At 39.5% G+C, this 20,822-nt stretch overlaps 1 protein-coding gene across 4 annotated transcripts in view; it reads right to left on the bottom strand.

The window, feature by feature from the left end:
• Positions 1-12,911, bottom strand: part of TBC1D8B (TBC1 domain family member 8B) — a 119,278-nt gene extending 106,367 nt beyond the window's left edge. For 2 of the 4 annotated variants that reach the window (XM_031945130.1, XM_031945129.1), the window contains exon 1: positions 12,600-12,910. In XM_031945130.1, coding sequence (XP_031800990.1) covers positions 12,600-12,735 — 136 coding nt within the window. In that variant the 5' untranslated portion in view covers positions 12,736-12,910. Of the gene's footprint in view, positions 1-12,599 lie in introns of all 4 variants that reach the window. The other 2 variants (XM_031945132.1, XM_031945131.1) reach the window with 1 other exon arrangement.
• Between the last annotated feature and the right edge of the window lie 7,911 nt (positions 12,912-20,822).

Genomic DNA, 20,822 nt, shown 5'->3' on the forward strand with positions numbered 1-20,822 from the left:
AACTTGTTATTTGGGCCATGATTGTAAAAGCAGTTTAAAAGAGGCTTTAATTAAAGCCCACCAAAGTAATATATAAGATGTAATCTATCTGCACTGACAGTGTTAACAGAAGATGTAAGAGTTTGGGAACTTTAGGAAAACAGAAAAGCAATTTGCTGTTGCTGCTACTTTAAAAATTCTGCAAGCAAATAGCCTGCTTTTGTATTATCTGAAGTCAGACTTCTGGGGGCCCTGTTAGTAAAAATGGGCACTTAACCATTTCCTGGCTCTTAAAAGAGAAAAGGTTCATATGAATTGGGAAAACAATCAAAAGATAGTTGAGTTTGACTGGAAGGAAGATCTTAGTTAGAATTCAGGGACTCTCACAAAGTTATATCAATCTTTTAAAATTGCTATGTTAAAATTGCAAGTTTGACTGTAAATTATAGAGATTCTTATCCATTTTTGTGATTCTATTCTTTCTGAATTTTAAGAATTATCTTATTTTCTCCCGAAAACAATAGGGAAACATTTAAGGCAGTGGTTCTCAAACTTTTGTCTTCAGTATCTTTATCCTATTAAAAATGATTGAGGCTCTCTCCAAAGTGTTTTTGTTTATCTGGGTTATATTTATAGACATTTACCATATTGGAAATAAAAACTATTTTTGAATTTGTAGACCCTCTAAAAGGGTTTCAGAGAGCCCCAGGATTCTCTAGACTATACTTTGAGAACCACTGATTTAAGGGACAGGAGGGAAAGTCCAAACCATCCCTGAGAACTTCCAAAGCTGCAACAGGTAGAGGAAAGAATTAATTGAACAACTTAAAGAAGGTGAAAAATGTATTTCATGAGCCTTGCTAACCCTATTTTAGGATGTTTTGTAAATGTCATTGAGGGAATTAGGCATTTCCACCTTTGTGAGAAAGTTGAAGTAATTCCAGCTAAGACTAGTTGGCTATTAAAGATTGTTGGAGTTATCGCCATTACGTTGAAACCTAAACTTGGTAATTACTGTATGTGGAAAAAGAGGGATGAGGTAAAAGCTTTATCATTTTGCCTTCAAGTATGAGGGTGTGCAGCACCCTTTCCCCCTTCACGGAGTGGGAGAAGATATCAAAGAGCCCAGCTCACAACAGCCTTGAGGATATTTGGGGTGGGCACATAGGAACAGCAAGCTCTGCCCCTTCTCTGGGTCCCTATTTTCTAGAATCCATCAGAATAAGCAAGTCACAGAGAGCTAGAATTTTGAAAGAAATTCACAAAGTTGTTTTAACGGGTGGATTCAGCCAATTAGAAATGGGTCCATGCATCCTTTTCAACTACTGTCTTACCACAGACCCTGATCCGGCTCAAACTAGTCGGGGTCAATGACCCAGCAAATGGGGAATGAATATGCTTAATGGACTAATTGCAAATTAACCAACACACTCCCTGGGAATTTTCTGCCATCTTAGAACATGGAAAGCATGACAAGGGAAAGGGAACATGTCTAAGAGGGCATGAAGAAGGTGGAGAGGAAGGTGATGTTAGTCAGCACATTATTAACTAATTGGGAATGCATGGCAGGAGACTAGGTGGTACATGGTTAATAAAAGCACACTCCTCCACTATAAGGACTCGCCCGCTTCCTGCAAGAACATAATAAACACTCCTTCATCCACTTGGGAGACTTTTCATCATTTTGGGAGGTTTCCGACCCCTGACCACATTCATTACACAAGGAATGGGTTTACTAAGAATCTATAAGCTTGTTTACTATATAGAAATGATATCTAATGATTGGTCTTTGCCCCAGGAGGAGCTGAAACTCAAGAAGAAGAAAAAAACATCTGAAAGATGTTAGATTAAAATTTTCATGGGTCCAAGTCCTGATAAACTTTTATTGTTTATTGCAACCTCATGAGAGCAAAAATAACGTATCTAACTAAGCTGTGAATAGTAGAATTGGCTATCTGAAATAAAATCTCTTGAGCCTGTTATGATTGATAGATCATTATGTCTGTAATCCACCATTTGAGAGAAATGCCATAAGTTATTCAACGGGATGCCACCCAGAACTGTCAGAGATGGAGGTCTATGTCTGGGTGAGAGCTGGGAAACAACCTTGGTCTCTGCTTAAGGTCAGATCCTTCTGACTCAGTTTCCCACTTGTGTTCTTTTGAACAGGAATGTTTCTCACTGATTATTCCCGAGTCTGGTTATGAGGTGGAATTGTTGCTACATGATTGGTGACTATTGCCCAAAGTCAAACTGAGGGAAGGATGCTTTATTCTGTCTTGTATGGGCTCTCAGGCTAAGGCCTGAAGGATCTGTTTTGATGCAATTATAATCATGTCCTTGCTTTTTCTTCTTATAGCAAATTTCTATAATCAGAGCAAATGGTCAGTAGAAGCCATAAGCATGATACAAATACGCAAGATCCTACTATATTTTTAATCTGAAAATATGTAGTCATTATATACTACATAATTGAGTAAATAAATATTTGGCCCAGTCATTTGCCTAATACTAGATATATATATCTGTATGAAATAAGGTTTTTAAATCTTTTAAAATGATATAAGGATACTTGGGTATTGATACAACTGTGTGAGCCCTGTTATCCTATTGATTACTGAAATTAAGTATGAAATATCTTCAGTATGGTTTAGAGAGAATTTTAGTGCAGTTTTCTTACAGGGATGTAACTTACTGGGATATTTTGTGTTATTTCAATGAAAAAGTCAATTTTATTCACGTTTGTTCCTAGTGTGGAAATAAGATGTTTGGACTGTATGTTCTGTGGTACAGACATGTTTCCTTATAAATGCTTTTATTTGATAAGGACTGTTCTGGAATTGAATACTTAAGTAATGGCCCAAGTCTTTTACCGTAGGAACAGAGAGCCTCTACTTGCAACGGTGTTGTTGCTCCTATTTCTATGCCAACCGTCATTCAACCTTTTCATGAGCTTTGTTCTCTTCTAGGCTCCAAGCCACGTCCCTCCAACTATTTGCTCCACCTAGATACTCTCCTCTACCTGATTCTGAGCTCAGCAACCCCCGGATGCCACCGCTACCCTCTTCAAATCCCCCCTCCTCAGTCTGGACCTCACGAGGCAGGGTCTTCACTACATCCCTTATCAGCCTGAAGCAGCTTCAGAAGATGAGACTTTCATCCTTTTGCCCCCAAAAGAATATGGATCCCAAATGCTTGAGGGGGAATAAAGTGGTGCAGTCCTTAGGAAGGCTGAAGCAATAACCCTAAGGTCAGGACCTTGGGAGTAGTCTAATTAAAAATGATATTCTTCTATCTGACCAGGATGCTAAGCCCCAAAATACTGCTGTCAGATAACAGCCTGTTGGTCAGTAAAAACAGAATTTTTGAGACTAATGAGCAACAATAATGAGGTGCTTAAAGTTGATGCAGGCACAGAACAAAATTGGGTGTCCACCACTTGATCTAGTGATGTTTTAGCTCTAAAAACGCACCTCCAGAAGGTTCCTCTTCCCCATGAGCTCTACCCAGAGAACTATGGGTATTGTACCTGTGCACAAAGTCAGAACCAGACCACTCCTCAACTTCATCTCTAAGCCACAAAATCAGCCTATCAATGACATGAAGCACCTGGTTTCTTTAAATTTTCCCTATAAATTGATCTTTCTGCTCCTAGTTCTTTACTAAACTTCTTTTGGAATTTAGCCTGCTCTAACTGGTGTTACAGTTATAATAAACTTTGCCCCTTGACTTAGAGATGGGTCTGAGGCTGCAAATTCACTTAAGACATCTCAGGATACTGATCTGTAACCCCAACATTTTGAAGGTCCCTTGAACCCCAACATTTCTATACAGAAAAGGGTCTCACTTCACCACACAGGCTATGACACTTCTCAGTTCTTCCATTCAATTTCCAATAACCACTTAGTTGACCTCTTGGCTATCACGTTCATCTTCCACATAGCTCCCAAAGTGAGATTTCTAAAGAACAGTTTTAATCATGTCACTCATCTGCTCAAGAATCTCCAGGGGCTCCCTATTACCTCTACACAAAACAAATTCTTTCCTGTGTTACTTTTAGTCCTTCATAACCTGGTTTCAACCTGCCTTTCCAGCCTCATTATATAATCCCTCCCCTTCAATCACTCAACAATCCAGACAAATTGGGCTTCTTGCCGTTCTTATACACAACACTCCACCTCCTCTCTTTCTACAGATACACCTATCATGTTTTCTTATTCTAATACATCTAGATTCCTAACTAAAATCATATAAATAGTAAGGTCTGTACAGGCAGTAGAACATAGAAGAAATCCTTTGGCACAATCCTTCAGGATTCTATTACTCATTGTGTAGTGTTGGCTCTTACAATAAACACTCAACAAGGATGGGGAAGAAAGAAAATAATTCATTCTTAGCCAATACATACATACATATGTGTATCTATCTATATATTATGTGTGTGTGTATATATACATATATATATATGTATATATACACATGTCTCTATAAACATATACAAAGACATGCATACATATGGCAGAGAGCACTGCTACTGATTTATAAATAGGAAAAAAGTGCATGCTTCCATTATACACCTCTCTGTGGTTTTTCATTGTTGTTTTCAGTAAGGGAGCAATCTTTGGACTTTAAGTCGAGACAGCCCTTCAGTGCCTCACCCTCAAATAACTGTTTTAGATGTGAAGAAGATAACAATTTTATACAGGGAAGGAAATATTTGCACAAACATTTCAATAGATTGGTTTGTTGGAGAGAACAATATGTAAAAATAAAAATCTGCCATGACATTTTTCAGAAAAAGGCTGATTACAATAGGAAGAGTTCTAACTATTGGCAGTTTTGTTTTGAAAGGAAGAAGCAAGGCCGCGAGCTTGCTGGGGAAAGAATTGAGGATCTGGAAGGCATGGGGAGAAGCTAAAGTTCTCAAACTCAAGGTCATACAGAACCAACGGACAAAGGGCTTGTTTGAGGGTCTCCTCCATTCCAATGCCTTGTATCCACAAGATGAAGCAGTAGGCAGGGAAGAGGTAGCTAACAAGATAAGCCGAGGAAAGGAGCCTTCAAAAAGAAGAGAAAGAAAAAGAAAAGTGTGAGAAAAGGTCATGACTTTGAGCACTTCCAATTTTTCCTCACTCGAGTTTGGAAGGGGGTTAGTATTGAGAACTGAATAATCAAGCAGACTGTACTTTTCAGTTTACTAGGGACAGAAAGGATGGCAGGGTCAAGTGAAGGCTCATTTTGGAGGAGGTGGGCCTGATCATGTCAAAAGACAGGTGGGAATTAAAGGGAGAGAGAATGATAGGAAAGGGCAAACTTTGGGAGGAGATAGCAGGCCCAAAGGACCCACCCAAGTTAAGAAAGGGCATGTTTTCTCTCCTCCTCCTCCTCCTCCTCCTCCTCCTCCTCCCCCTTGGAGACCGGAATAAGGGTGGAAAGGATGTCAGAAAGTCAGATGATTAAGTAGTGCAGTTTCTGAAGTGTGAAGAAGTGTTGAGGGAATACCCTATGGATGATTTGGACTTAGTCATTAAAGTAGGAGGTAAAGACATCTGCCGAGGGCCAAGGAGGGGGACAGAATTGTATTGGGAGTCCGAGGGGAAAAGGGTTTGGAACAGCTGCTGAGATGATTGGGATAGAATCAATCAGGGAACACTAAAGCCCTGACTTTCTGGGAGAAATGGAAAAACAGAAAATAAAAGGAGGAGCAGAGGAGGGAGAAAAAAGAGAAAAAAATGAATCAGACTCACAACCACTTTCCACCCTAGAACTTTTTATGTGACCCTGGGTATATAGGTACATAAAATACGTCTACACATCAAGCATTTACTGATAATAAATGATCATTTCCCAACTCCCACATTCAGTCACAAGACCCCATAAAGTATCACAATTCACAGTTTAAGAAGCTTTCATGTAGTGGAGAGAAAGCAGGCTTCAGAATCATGAAAACCTGGGTTTAAGAATTACATTGGATCCCCTTTGACTATGTGACCCTGAGCAAAGTCATTATCTCTCAGTGTCCCCAAGTTAACCACATTAAGACGGGTAAAGAGAATCCTCTCCATTTGAGTTGGCTATATTAATGCTCTTGGAAAGACACATTCAGAAGTTGAGGGACTACAGATCAAGAAGAAAAAATCCGAACCCAAGATGTCTGGTCTCCAAGGCCAGCCTTTGATTACTAAACATATTCTGAAATGAAAAACTGAATAAGAATTGACCCTCTGAGACAACATTTCCATCGATACACAAAAGGGGATGCTGGGTTTCAGAGGGGGCAGAACCTACATTCAAATTTCTGTCTTCTGATTTCAAGTTCATTTTAATTATATATATATTTCCAGTTCTGCTTTATCCAACCCAAACTCTAAACTATGATATTATTCAACTATAGATATTTGAAAAGCATAAACCAAATTCTGAAAAGCCATAAAAATCTATGTCCGATACACCATCCAAACTAAGTTGTCGGGCCTGGCAAGTTTCCCTTTAATTCCCGTGAACAAAAGTTTTCAGGAGAAAACAGTCCTATTCATTCCCCAAGTGTGGTAGCTTCCATCTGCCATGCATTGCAAATTGTAGCCATTTGCATAATTTGAAGGAACATGCATAATATCCTTAAATTATGTAAAATTAGGCTCTAAACCAATCAATCTATGAAAGTGCTATATTTAGGTGAGAGAGAAAAATTATCCTGATCAGCCTAAAGGAGCAAAGGTTAAAAGCAAATAAGTGCAAAATTTCCAAGTACTAATTACTCCACCAAATTAAGGAAAATCACTTCCAATATTTCAAAAATCTTTAACCTAAAACAATAAGGAAAATAATGAACTGAATGGGAAATTAGAGGACCTGAGTTTAAATCTTTACTCTATGATCTGGGGCAAATAACTTAGAGGATCTTGGACACAGATCTGGAAAGGACTCCTGATTCCTCCTAGTTCATTCCCACTCCACTCCCCTCATTTTCCAGAAAAGGAAACTGAAGTCCAGGGAGAAGTGACTTACTCAAGGTCACACAGACAAAATGTCAGGGGAAGGATTTGGATCCAGATTCTAACTCCAAAGTAAGTGCTCTTTATGTTATATAGTACTTTCCCCCTTTCAGGGATTCAGTTTCTTTTTTTGTAAAGGGAATGGTTTGGACTAGCTGGCCTCTGAGGGCTCTCCCAATTCTCTGGATCTCCATTTCTCCCTCTATAAAATGGGGGGAGGCTGGACTAGATGGCATCCAAGCAAGGGCCCTTCTAGCTCCAAATCTAAAAAAGTCTGTGATCCTATAAACAATATTCACCACGACAAGGTAAATTAAAACAATATCAAAAGGCTGCCAGATTCCAAGATTTTCAGACATTTTCCAGTCACATTCGACTCTTTATGCCCTAATTCTGGTTTCCTTGACAAAGACAATGGAGTTGTTAGCCATTTCCTTCTCCAGCTTATTTTACAGCTGAGGAAAATGAGATAAAGAGGGTAAAGTGACTTGCCCAGGGTCACACAGATAGGAAGTGTCTGAGGCCAGATCTGAAACCATGAAATGAGTCTTCCTGACTATTGGTTCATTGTAGTGCCACTTAGCTGCCATTGCTATCTAAGAAAAGGGAAGAGATGATTCAACAGGTATCCCTCTACTAGACAGATGAGGGGGTAGGGAAAGAGACAATGCAGAACACAGTTGGACTATAATTCCTGGATCTGTGTTGGCTGATTTCATTTAACTGTCTTTTATATTAAAAAAAAAAAAGGGGGGGTGGGGAGATGGGAGAGTCACTGTATGGAGGAACTATGCTATAAAAACAAGAGACAACAATAAAACAAATCAACAAAAACACTGGCAAAATCTTCTAGGACACACATCACAATGTTAAAAGCATCCTGAACATCAGTAAAAAGCAATGTAAGTGTCCACAACAACCCATTAATGTTTTAAATGATTTCTACAATATCCTAAGGACGGATTGTTTACAAAAATAAGCCTGGGAAAAGGTCCACACTGGGGAAGGATCTCAAAATGCTAACTTCTAAACTATTCTCAGACTAACCCTCAGACTCCCATGGACCTCTTGGTATTAGTTGTCACTTTGATACTCTTAATCAGTACTTTAAGGAGAAATGTTCCCACAGCTGGGTCTATCCATCCATGCAGATGGCAACTTCTTACCTAAGTTTAATGAGTTGTTCCAGGCCAAAACACAAACAAAACCCACCAGATGGCACAGCCAGTTCTCCAAAGATGAGAAGACTTTTCTAGATGGGCCCCTGGCCATCTATTTTATTATTCCCAACCTGTTTAGAAACAGTGGCATGACTGTGTGACTATTTGGATCCCTCTTAATTCTACTGCCTTCCCTCCAAGGATCATCTCCAATTTCTCCATCTACAGCTACTTTGCACGTGGTTGTCTGCCCGTTGTCTCCCCCACTAGACTGAGCTCCCAGAAGAAAAGGGCCGTCCTTTGCCTTTCTTTGAAGCCCTGGCACAATGTCTGACACACAGATGCTTGATAAATGCTTGCTTGTTAATATATTTTAACATATTTGGCCTATATTAGACTACCCGCCAGCTAGGGGAGGGGGTGGAGGAAGGAGGGGAAAATTTGGAACAGAAAGTTTTGCAAGGGTCAATGTTGAAAAATTACACAGGCATATGTTTTGTCAATAAAAAGCTAAAAGTTAAATACTTGTTAAGTGATTGTCTCAACCATTAATATGAACCATTACAGATGACACAATCAGATTGGAAAAATAAAGGTCACTATTTTCACAATGGGCCTACTCACATTGAGCATATCAATTTGACTTGTACAGCGGAAATCTTGGTACATTTTCCCCAGATCAATGCATTTCTTTGTCTTACTCAAGAGATTTGGGAAGTAATAAAAGGCAGCGAGATATATGGAGCTTCTGGGCTGACAGCAGGGACCATGTGGTTTTTAACCTTATTAAAAGACTGAAGCATCCAATGTCTTGGAGGCTCATACTGGAATTATGCGAAGATGCTAGAATTGGGGACCCTAAGAGATCAAGAGTTTCTATTATTATAAACTTATATAGAGCTCGATGGAATCTCAGAGATCATAGAGGAAACTAAGGGGTGGGAGGTGGAGTATTTGGAGTCAGAGAACATGGGTTCAGGTTTTAGCTCTGCATCTTAATGTGACTTAATGTGACTGACCAAATCAATTTCACTTCCCTGGGCCTCAGTTTTCACTTCTGTAAAAATGAGGGGGTAGAATCTCAAAGGGACCTCAGAGACAATATAGCTCAATACCCTAATAATACAGAGGAGGAAATTGAGGCCCCAAAAGAGGAAAGAGTGACTTACCGAAGGTCACACACAGAGGCCAGTATCTGAACCCAAGTCTTCTGACTCCAAATTCAAGCCTTTTCCCATTACCCAATGATGTCTCCCATCATCCTCTTGTTTTCACACACTTCTCGGGCCAGTAGCTTGCACATAGAAAACATTTAATAAGATATCAGTTGGATTTTAGAGAAGATAAAGAATAATTTTGTAAACAGTTAATTCTTTTTCATGTATTTATGCTATTGCAGCTCTGCTATTTCTAGCTGTTTAACTCTGAGCAAATCACCTAACCTCTGGATTTCAACTGGAAAATGAGAGGTTTACAGGTGATCATTATACACAGCAACAACAAGATCATATGATGATCAATTCTGATGGAGGTGACGCTTTCCATCAATGATATGTTTCAGGCCAGTTCCAATGATCTTGTGATGAAGAGAGCCATCTACACCCAGAGAGAGGATTGTGGGAACTGAATGTGGATCAGAACATAGCACTTTTTGTTGTTGTTTGCTTTCATTTTGTTTTCTTTCTTATCTTTTTTTTTTTTCCTTTTTGATCTGATTTTTCTTGTGTAGCAAGATAATTGTGTGTGTGTGTGTGTGTATATATATATATGTATACATATATTAGATTTAACATTGGATTACTTGCCATCTAGGGGAAGGGTTGGGGGGAAAGAGGGGAAAATTTGGAACACAAGGTTTTGCAAGGGTCAATGTTGAAAAATTATCCATGCATATGCTTTGAAAATAAAAAGCTTTAATTTTTAAAACAAAGTACCTAAGAATACAATCAAGAAAGTATGCTAACTACTGAAATAAAGACCTACGTAGGAGCTGAACTTTTTTTTACTAGCTTTTTATTTACAAGTTATATGCATGGGTAATTTTACAGCACTGACAATTGCCAAACCTTTTGTTCCAATTTTTCCCCTCCTTTCCCCCACCCCGTCCCCTAGATGGCAGTTTGACCAGATGTTAAATATATTAAAGTATAAATTAAATACACAATAAGTATACATGACCAAACTGTTATTTTTCTGTACAAAAAGAATCAGACTCTGAAATATTGTACAATTAGCCTGTGAGGAAATCCAAAATGCAGGTGGGCAAAAATATAGGGATTGGGAATTCAATGTAATGGTTCATAATCATCTCCCAGAGTTCTTTCACTGGGCGTAGCTGGTTCAGTTCATTACTGCTCCATTGGAACTGATTTGGTTTATCTCATTGCCGAAGATGGCCACGTCCATCAGAATTGGTCATCATATAGTATTGTTGTTGAAATATATAATGATCTCTTGGCCCTGAGGAGCTGAAGTTTTTTAAAAAATGAGAGGTTTAAATGATGTCTGAGGTCCCTTCCAATGCTAATCTGTCATTTTATTCATCTATGGGCACTATAAAAGAATAAAACAATTTTTAGGAATCACAAATGTGTATTTTCCAATGTCATAAAAACTAAGTAAGGTTTTGTGATTCACAGGTTTCCTTTTAATTCCCTGAACAAAAGTACTTAAGAAGAACATGGTCCTTTGCATTCTCCAAAGTATGGTGGCTTCCATTTATTATGCACTGCAAAGTGTCGATATTTGCATAATTTTATTGAACATGCATACTATTTTTAAGTTATGTAAAATGAAACTCCAAACTAATCTATGAAGAGGTTATATGTACAGTGATTTGATTTATAAAAATATGACTTTCATTGATTTTTCCAGAAGAAAACCATCTCATGGATTGCCAGAGTCAAAAGAATTCATTAGTGAGCATCCAAGTTGTTGGTGATGAACCTTTGTGTACTTAGCAAAGTTGGGCCTCTGGTAGCAGATGCAGCTCAGTACTACTGAGTCTGTTTTGGGAGGTTTTCCAAATTGACAGAACCCATCAGTGCTGTGCCCATTTGCAGAGCCTTTTATAACTCAGGGTTACTTCCTTGAACAGAGTGGGGTTTTTTGGAGGTAGCCTCTGATGTCAAACAGACAAGGAAAGAGAGTCAGATGGTATTTGGGGAATCCTGCAATGCTCTCAATGATATCAAACTCTTCTCTGATGCAAAACCCTCATCGTCTTGATTAGTAACATTGTTCAAGTGATGTTATATGGCATCAGTGTCACCCAGTGGGCATGGTGGCTGTGACTGGAATGAAGTATATAACCCAGAATGCCTTGGGATAAATGGGACAAAAATAAAATGGGACAAAAGATCTCATACAGGAAACACTGGGCTGGTCAGTGGCAAAAGCAAAGGCAGAAAGACGGACAGCTTGAGTGCAGGATTCATGAAATATTAAAAGGCTCAAAGGAAAGCTTCCAGGGATCATAGGATCCTTATAAACTCAAAGGGATCTCAGAGGACATGTGATCCAATGTCTTCTTTTTCAACAAATGAGGAAATTATGGTCAGTGAAAGTTCCATTACCCAAAATCCCATGGAGGATTCCAGATCTAGAACTGGAATGGACCTCAAGGGCCAGCCCCCTCATTTTGTAAAAGACAAAAGAAACCCAGGAAAGAAAAGAGTCTTGCCCAAGTTACATGGCAGATCCTAGTTCCAGAGCAGGAAGGTGAATCGGAGGCCATCTACCAAACCTCTCATTTTACAGAGGAGGAAACTGAGGCCCAGAAGGGGGAAGTGATTTGCCCAAGGTCACATGTGGAATCCTTGATCGAGAGCTGGAAGAAACTTCAGAGGCCAGCTAGTAGATAATTCCTTCATTTTACAATAAAGGAAACTGAGGCCTTTGGAGGGCAAGTGACTTATCCAAGGTCACAAAGAGATTCTGAGCTTTAGAGCAGGAAGAGGCCTCTGAGGCTACCTACCCCACCTGGCTCACTGATACCTTAGTTTTTATGGGAGTTCGAAGGGACCTCCGACCTCATCCAGGCTAATTCCCCTCTTTACAGATGAGAGGGTGGCCAAGGTGCACTTACCTAAGAATTTCACTTCAGGTCTGAAGCCCTCCCCTCCCCCTCCAAAAAAAAAAAGAAAAAGAAAAGACAAGAAAGATTTCCTACCGAGAAGGGAAGGAGGTTGGTATGGGGGGGAGGAGGGTAAGAAACCCTATGACCTCCCACCCCCCAAAAGAGGAGGCTCCAGAGTGAGATTCTCCCAACGAGAAACTGGAAAGAGCATGGCCAAAGTGGGGGAAGGGGGGGTGGATGGCGAGGGTGTGCGCGCGGACGAGGGCGCGAGCGGGCGAGCGGTGCGCGGGCGGCCGGGCGGGCGAGCAGGTACCTGCTTCCCCGGCGCAGCCCGACAGCCGGACAGTCGAGGGAGTTGAGGTTGGGGTGGGGGCCGGAGCAGCTCACCTGTGAGCCCCCCGCTGCCGCCGCCTTCCTCCCCGTATCCCCGGCGCCGCTGCAGCACGAAGTAGTCGTTGGCCCGTTCGAGGAGCCACAGCTTGAGCGCGTTCTTGAGCAGCACCTCCTCCGGATTGAGCCACATCGTGGACAATCCCGGCCGGCTCCCTCCTTCTCCCCGCTCCCGGCCACCCCTTCCTCGGCAGAGCTGGGTGCCCTAAGCCCGGCCCACAATCCTCCCCTCTCTTCCCCGCCCGTCCTCAGCCCGACTCAGGATCCCTAGAGCTCGGGCTCCCTCGGGCTCAGGATCTCCACACCTGCTTGCACCCCGCCCTACTCTCCCACGTCTACAGAGTCACTGCCAGCTCCCGCCCACCGGGGCCGGCGATCCCGCCCTGCCGAACTGCCTCCTGGGAATTGTAGTCTGCGTCCCCGTGCACGGCCTCGAGACTAAGGGAGAGCTTGACTATGCTTCCCATAAGGCCCAGCGATGGCAAGGAAGGCGGAGCGGCTGGTGTCCCAGCCTGAGAGTTGTGGTTTCTCCGCCCGCTTGCTCTCTGGCCGCCTGTGTTAAAAAGACTTAGGTGGGTAGAGTTGGCCACCTAGTCCAACGCCGTCATTTTCCAGAGCGGGAAACTGAGGCCCAGAAATGGGAAAGAACTTGGCCAAGGTCACACAGAAAATTCTACACCTAAAGCTGGGGAGAGACTTCAGCAACCGCTTCTAAACTTAGTGCTTTTTTTTTTTTTTTCATTGCTTAATCCGAGTTTTCTTGCAATGAAATCCCAGGCCCGGCATCCCACGCCATCACCTCCTCTCGTCCCCTCCCACACAGTTAATGTAGTCATGGAAGGCTAAGAATATAATCCCAAGATATTGATTAAGTGTAAACTAATTGTAAAAGACCGATCTTCACTCTGATCCTTAATGAACTGGGAATAACTGAATCCAAAAAGGAAGCAACACTATTGGCTGAGAAAAAACGATCCCTGCCTCTAGGGGCTCTAAGTAACTGCTCCCTGACAAATCCAAAGTAGTCAAAACTATCTTGTATAGAGATCTCCGTAAGGGGAGGGAAGATATTTCTCTTCTCCACCCCCTCCCCCACCACTTTGGCCATATAGCTTTTAAAGCAGTGAAAGACAGGCTATGTGGTGAAGCAGAGAGACACACCCCAAAGAGACCAGGATACAGAGCTACAGGCTCAGGAGGGAGGAAGTAGCCTCAAGGAATGGGACACTCCCCTGTCTCTCTCCCTCCCCTCCCCAGAAGATTCAGGAAAAGCAGGGAACCCAGCATGAGGATTCTAAGACATAAGATATGACTTCCATGAGTTGTGAGGTGGCTTGTGATGTGTTTGGGGTTCAGCATAACATGTTAAGATTGGAGGAGAGCGATTGGTACCAAATGTTGGACTCCTGTCATGTGAAGCATTCACAATGGCCACTCTCTTTGGCAAAAGGCAGGTTTATTTAGGGAAGAGATTACAGACAAAATGAAGGAAGTGATGCCATAGGCACCAGGAAGAGTAAATATGAAATAAAGTGGGGAGAGCATACATTTAGCAAGGAAAGGGGCTAATGAACAATGAAAAAGACGAGTTCCCTACTGGAACTCCCAATGAACCAGGACAAAGGGAATCCCCCCATGAGGTTGAAATATACCCTTAGCTGACAGGCTAGATCCATAAAACACACGGAAAGTCAATTAGCTATAAAAAGGAGAAAGACACAATAAGATGTGGGAGAGGGGTGAGGAGACAGTCGCCTCGAGGCAGAACATTGTGAGCCCACTAACTCTACATGGGTTGAGCAAAGATGGTGTGGGCCATGGACGGATTTCTAGGGGAAATTTAATTTCGGAGGTTTGGCCTAACTTGGCTTTCCAATTGGATACAGTAACATAGGGTTACACAAGACTTCCACAAGGAGTACAATTGTAAAGCTGAGCTGATCGCCACCTGTTTGCCTCAGGTAGTCATTTAATTTATTAATGAGTACTTCATGCTCTCTCTGCCAGTCCCACTAGTGAACCAGGATCCCCTCGTGAGTCCTGATTTGAGTTTGAGTGCTCTCTTCTCATGGCCTTTGGGTAGATTTCTGGAAGAATGTGCCTCAAGATTACTGATAAAATATTTTGTAAATACTTCTCTGGCTATCCCATTTGAGTCATCACTTTACTAAGAATTAATTACCTTTTTAAAAAGATTCTGGACATTTCCATACACGTGGCAGAACACATACAAAAAGAAATGTTATAGGAAACCACGAATCTTTACTTCATGCTGATGCAAATAGTCTTCCCCTTGAACTTTGGGGGCAATGGGAGGGAAACTCTGAGTTGCTCTCCTCTGGGAGACACCACAACTTGTTTTTAAAAAACTGAAATCCACCCATTGTCAAAATCGTCCTGTTTGTCTATGCTTCCTTCTGTTCTCTTCTGTGTCTTTTTTTTTAAAAAAAAAAGTTTGAATAGCCTTCTTTTTTAGTATCACTATTGCTAACCCTGTCCCCACCCAAAACCTTCCTTCCCTGATGAGAAATCAGACATGGCTAGTTATTGCAGGGAGTTTTTAAGTCTTTCAAGGCAGATTTTTTTTTTTTTACAATGGCATTGTCTTTGTCCTGGTTCTGCCCACTTCATTCTCTATTAAATTTCTGCTGCCCAGAATTCTCTGAAATCATTTCTTTTGTCATTTCTCATAATGCAATAAAATTTCATTCCATTCACACATTACAATTTGTTTAGCCATTCTCCAATTGTCCAAGAAGCTATCTAAGGCACACTCTTAGATTCTGGTTCTTTTGTTATTTTGTCTCTCTCCTTTTTAACCCAATCCTTCAGGAACAGGAAGTTGGCTTTATTCTCTAGTAATATCCCCCCTACTAACTTCTTTATCTTCCAGCTTTTCTCAGTTGAGTTTGATCAATTTTCAGACTAAACTCCATATGTGTGCTTACTCTTCCTTTGTCTGCATCACAAAATAGTGTTATCTAGCATTCACTCCACTCCACCCCTGCCTTCCTCCAGGTTTATATATTCTTCCTTCTTGCCCACCTCAAATACGGGAAATAGTGAGTTCTATTCCCTTCCTCCTTTTTACAGTTTTATCTTCCTCCTTTTATCTTACCCTCAACTTCCTCTCCTCAAGATCTCAGAACAAAGCCAGTTCTCCCCTGCCTTCTGTTTTATTAAACATTTTCAGCTCTTATTTCATTTCTTTTGGACATTAATATATGGAAAATTAGATATTAATGATGGAAAAGTCATTTTTTCTTTTGAGTCTCTGCTTGAAATTGTAAAAGTTCTGGAGTTTTGGCCATTCCTAGGTTTACATTAAATTTTTATACTGGTCAGTACCCTCTACACAGCTTAAGTTCCTGAATTGGAACTTTGTGCCCGGGTCAGGTTCTGCCTCCTGTTACATTTTGGGAGTGGGGGTCAGTCCTTCTTGGCATGACACTGAATCACCTGGATTTCTGTACTGATCTTAACTTCTCAGGGTTACTTCTCCCTGAATCTTTGGGGTTCAGAGCATTTGGGATCCATCCTGGAGCATCTAGGTGTCTAGGTTGTTCTGGTTTAAGTAATGCTGCCCCACACTAGTCACTGGCACCCCACAGGGGCTTTCACAAATCAGTTTCCAACCTCTATAAAACTTTTGGGGGAGAGCCCTCTACTCTCCCGCCTTCAGACACAGAGTCCTGATTCATCCATTCCAGGACTTTTGGTGGCTTCTTTGTCTGTCTTTGCCGAAGGCTCCCTTCTTGTTGCCTTTCAGCTTCCAATTGACTTTTTGTGTTGTTCTGGAGTGAAAAAAGTCACTAGAGTTTCTCACTGGATTTCTTGATCATTATTCAGTCTGGGGCAAATTTCAGGTTTTTGCTAGAACAGGGGTGGGAAACCTGGACAGCCCAAGTCTGTTTAGTCAGCCATCACAGTCAGAAGTCCTTAGCTGATCATTAACTCGAGGAACAAGCAGTGCTGTGTGAGACAGGCAGAGAGAAAAGAATAGATATCGCCACCCCCAATCCTTCTCCAAGAGAGACTTTCATTACTGCCAGGAGAGGAAGCAGAACATTGAAGCCAGAGACTTGGCCATTCTGCTTTCCTAAGTAGTCTAGAGGAAATAATTACTTTAAGATTCAGGTTAAACTAATTATCTAATAATAGAGAAAAGGCACTTTATTTTTCTTGCCTTTTTGGGAAACATGACTAATATAGAAATATGTTTTGCATGATTTCATATGTATAATTGATATCATATTTTTGCTTTCTCAATGGCTGAGGGAGGGGCCAAAAGAAAAGTGAGAATTTGGAATGCAAAATTTAAAAAAATAATGTTAAAAATAAATAATATTTTAAATGTTTGAAAAAAGAGTACAGTGTCAGATACACCCAGTGGGGTTTTTTTGTTTTGTTTTGTTTTGTTTTTACTTAACTATTTTCCAGTGGTACAATAAAGGTTCAATTTGGGGGAAATTTGAAAATTAATGTGATGGAAACAAAAAAACATTAATAAAAACTTATCTTTGTGAAAAGATGAGAAATTACAAAAGAGCGACATGTAATGCACAACTTTGAAAACTATAAGTAATATAATCAATACAATGCCCATTCATGATTCTAATGGACAAATGATGAAATGTACAATCCATTATAGAGAGATAATGGATTTAGTTACAGAATGAGACACATACATTTTTGTATACAGCTACTGAGGGAATTTGTTTTGCTTAATAAGGCATATTTGTGATATGAAATTTGTTTTTCTTTTCTTTTTTTCTCAGGGGAGTGAAGAGTGGAAGAAAGAGAAAAAAGATCTGTTCTTGCTTTTAGAGGAGAAGGGGATGTTATGGGTGGGAAACGTTACATAGACTTTCAGATATGATTATTGTTTTGTTTCACGTAGTTGTTTTAATTTGTTCGAAAAGACCTCTCGTGAAGTAAAAGTAATCTGTAAATGTAAAGTTAAAACAAGTATATTTAGAAAACCCCAGAGGTTCTACTAAAAAGCTATTAGAAATAATCCATACTATATGAATATTATGGAATATTATTGTTCTGTAAAAAATGATCAACAGGATGATTTCAGAAAGTCCTGGAGAGACTTACACGAACTGATGCTGAGTGAAATGAGCAGGACCAGGAGATCATTATATACTTCAACAACACTAGTATATGATGACCAGTTCTGATGGACCTGGCCATCCTCAGCAATGAGATCAACCAAATCATTTCCAATGGAGCAGTAATGAACTGAACCAGCTACGCCCAGAGAAAGAACTCTGGGAGATGACTAAAAACCATTACATTCAATTCCCAATCCCTATATTTATGCCCATCTGCATTTTTGATTTCCTTCACAAGCTAATTGTACAATGTTTCACAGTCTGATTCTTTTTGTACAGCAAAATAACGGTTTGGCCATGTATACTTATATTGTACTTAATTTATACTTTAACATATTTAACATGTATTGGCCAACTTGCCATCTGGGGGATGGGGTGGGGGGAAGGAGGGGAAAATTGGAACAAAAGGTTTGGCAATTGTCAATACTGAAAAATTGCCCATGCATATATCTTGTGAATAAAAAGATATATATATATATATATACATATACATATATATATGTGTGTATGTATATAAAGAAATAATCCACAACTTTAGCAAAGTTGCAGGACACAAAATAAATCCACATAAATCATCAGCATTTTTATATATCACTAACAAAATCTAACAGCAAGAGATACAAAGAGAAATTCCATTTAAAATAACTGTAGATAGTATAAAATATTTGGGAATCTATCTACCAAGGGAAAATCAGGAACTATATGAGCAAAACTACAAAACACTTTCCACACAAATAAAGTCAGATCTAAACAAATGGAAAAATATTAAGTGCTCTTGGATAAGTTGAGCAAATATAATAAAGATGACAATACTCCCTAATCTATTTTTTTTAGTGCTGTACTAATCAGACTCCCAAGAAACTATTTTAATGACCTAGAAAAAATAACAACAAAATTTATCTGGAAGAACAAAAGGTCAAGAATTTCAAGGGAATTAATGAAAAAAAAAATCGAGTGAAGGTGGATTAGCTGTACCTGATTTAAAACTATATTATAAAGCAGCAGTCACCAAAACCATTTGGTATTGGCTAAGAAATAAACCTAGTGGAATAGGTTAGGTTCATAGGACAAAATAGTTAATAATTATAGCCAGTGTTTGACAAACCCAAAGACCCCAGCTTTTGGCATAAGAATTCATTATCTGACAAAAATTGCTGGGAAAATTAGAAATTAATATGGCAGAAACTAGATATTGATCCACACTTAATACCATACACCAAGATAAGATCAAAATGGGTTCATGGTCTAGGCATAAAGAATGAGATTATAAATAAATTAGAAGAACATAGAATCATTTACCTCTCAGACCTGTGGAGGAAGGAGGAATTAGTGACCAAAGAAGAACTAGAGGTCATTATTGATCACAAAATAGAAAATTTTGATTATATCAAATTAAAAACAAATTACAAAGAAAACTAATCCAGACAAGATTAGAAGGGAAGCAATAAACTGGGAAAACATTTTTACAGCTAAAGGTTCTGATAAAGGCCTCATCTCCAAAATATATAGAGAACTGACTCTAATTTATAAGAAATCAAGCCATTCTTCAATTGATAAATGGTCAAAGTATATGAACAGACAATTTTCAGATGAAGAAATTGAAACCATTTCTAGTCATATGAAAAGGTGTTCCAAATTATTGTCGATCAGAGAAAGGCAAATTAAGACAACTCTGAGATACCACTACACACCTCTCAGATTGGCTAGGATGACAGGAAAAGATAATGCTGAATGTTGGAGGGCATGTGGGAAAACTGGGACACTGATGTATTATTGGTGGAGTTGTGAACAGATCCAACCATTCTGGAGAGCAATTTGCAACTATACTCAAAAAGTTATCAAACTGTGCATACCCTTTGATCCAGCAGTGTTACTACTGGGCTCATATCCCAAAGAGATCTTAAAGAAGGGAAAGGGAACCGTATGTGCAAAAATGTTTGTGGCAGTCCTTTTTGTAGTGGCTAGAAACTAGAAATTGAAGGGATGCCCACAAATTGGAGAATGGCTGAATAAATTGTGGTATATGAATGTTATGGAATATTATTGTTCCATAAGAAATGACCAGCAGGATGAATACAGAAAGACCTGGAGAGATTTACATGAACTAATGCTAAGTGAAATGAGCAGAACCAGGAGATCATTATACATTTCAACAACAATACTACATGATGATTAATTCTGATGGACGTGGTTCTCTTCAACAATGAGAGGATCCAAATCTGTTCCAATTGATCTGTAATGAACAGAACCAGCTACAGCCAGAGGAAGAACACTAGGAACTGAGTGTGGACCACAACACAACATTTCCACTCTTTTTGTTATTGTTTGCTTGCATGTTTGTTTTTTCTTCTCAGGTTATTTTTACCTTCTTTCTAAATCTGATCTTTCTTGTGCAACAAGATAATTGTATAAATATGTATACATATATTGTATTTAACATATACTTTAACATATTTAACATATATGGACTACCTGCCATCTAGGGGAGGGGGTGGAGGGAAGGAGGGGAAAAGCTGAAACAGAACTTTTTGCAAGAGTCAATGTTGAAAAATTACCCATGCATATGTTTTGTTTATAAAAAGCTATAATAAAGAAGTTAAAACACATCAGTTTTTTTTAAATTAATAAGGGGGGAAAAAGCAAGGAATCCAAGATAAAAAGCTTGAGCTTGATTTCTTTTCCACTAATGAACAAGTTCCACAATGAACACATATAGCAAAAAGAAATTTATTCATGCAGATCAATAACAAAACAGAAATCAGAGAAAGCATATATATATGTGTGTGTGTATATATATATATATATATATATATATATACATATACATATATGAATATACACCATACAATACAGATTGAATGAGTTCTCATTTTGGGAGTAACCTCAACTGAGAGAGACAGAGTCTATAATTTCACCCAAAGAGAAAAATTCCCTGAAATCTTTACTGTGACAAGCTAAGATTAAGGATATGATCGATATTCTTTTTTTGCATTTCTTTATTTTTTAACTTAAAGCTTTTTATTTTCAAAATATATGCATGGATAATTTTCAGCATTAACTTTTACAAAATCTTGTGTTCTAAATTTTTTCCCTCTCTTTC

Source organism: Sarcophilus harrisii, chromosome X, assembly GCF_902635505.1.
Source record: "Sarcophilus harrisii chromosome X, mSarHar1.11, whole genome shotgun sequence".
Taxonomy (NCBI): Eukaryota; Metazoa; Chordata; class Mammalia; order Dasyuromorphia; family Dasyuridae; genus Sarcophilus; species Sarcophilus harrisii.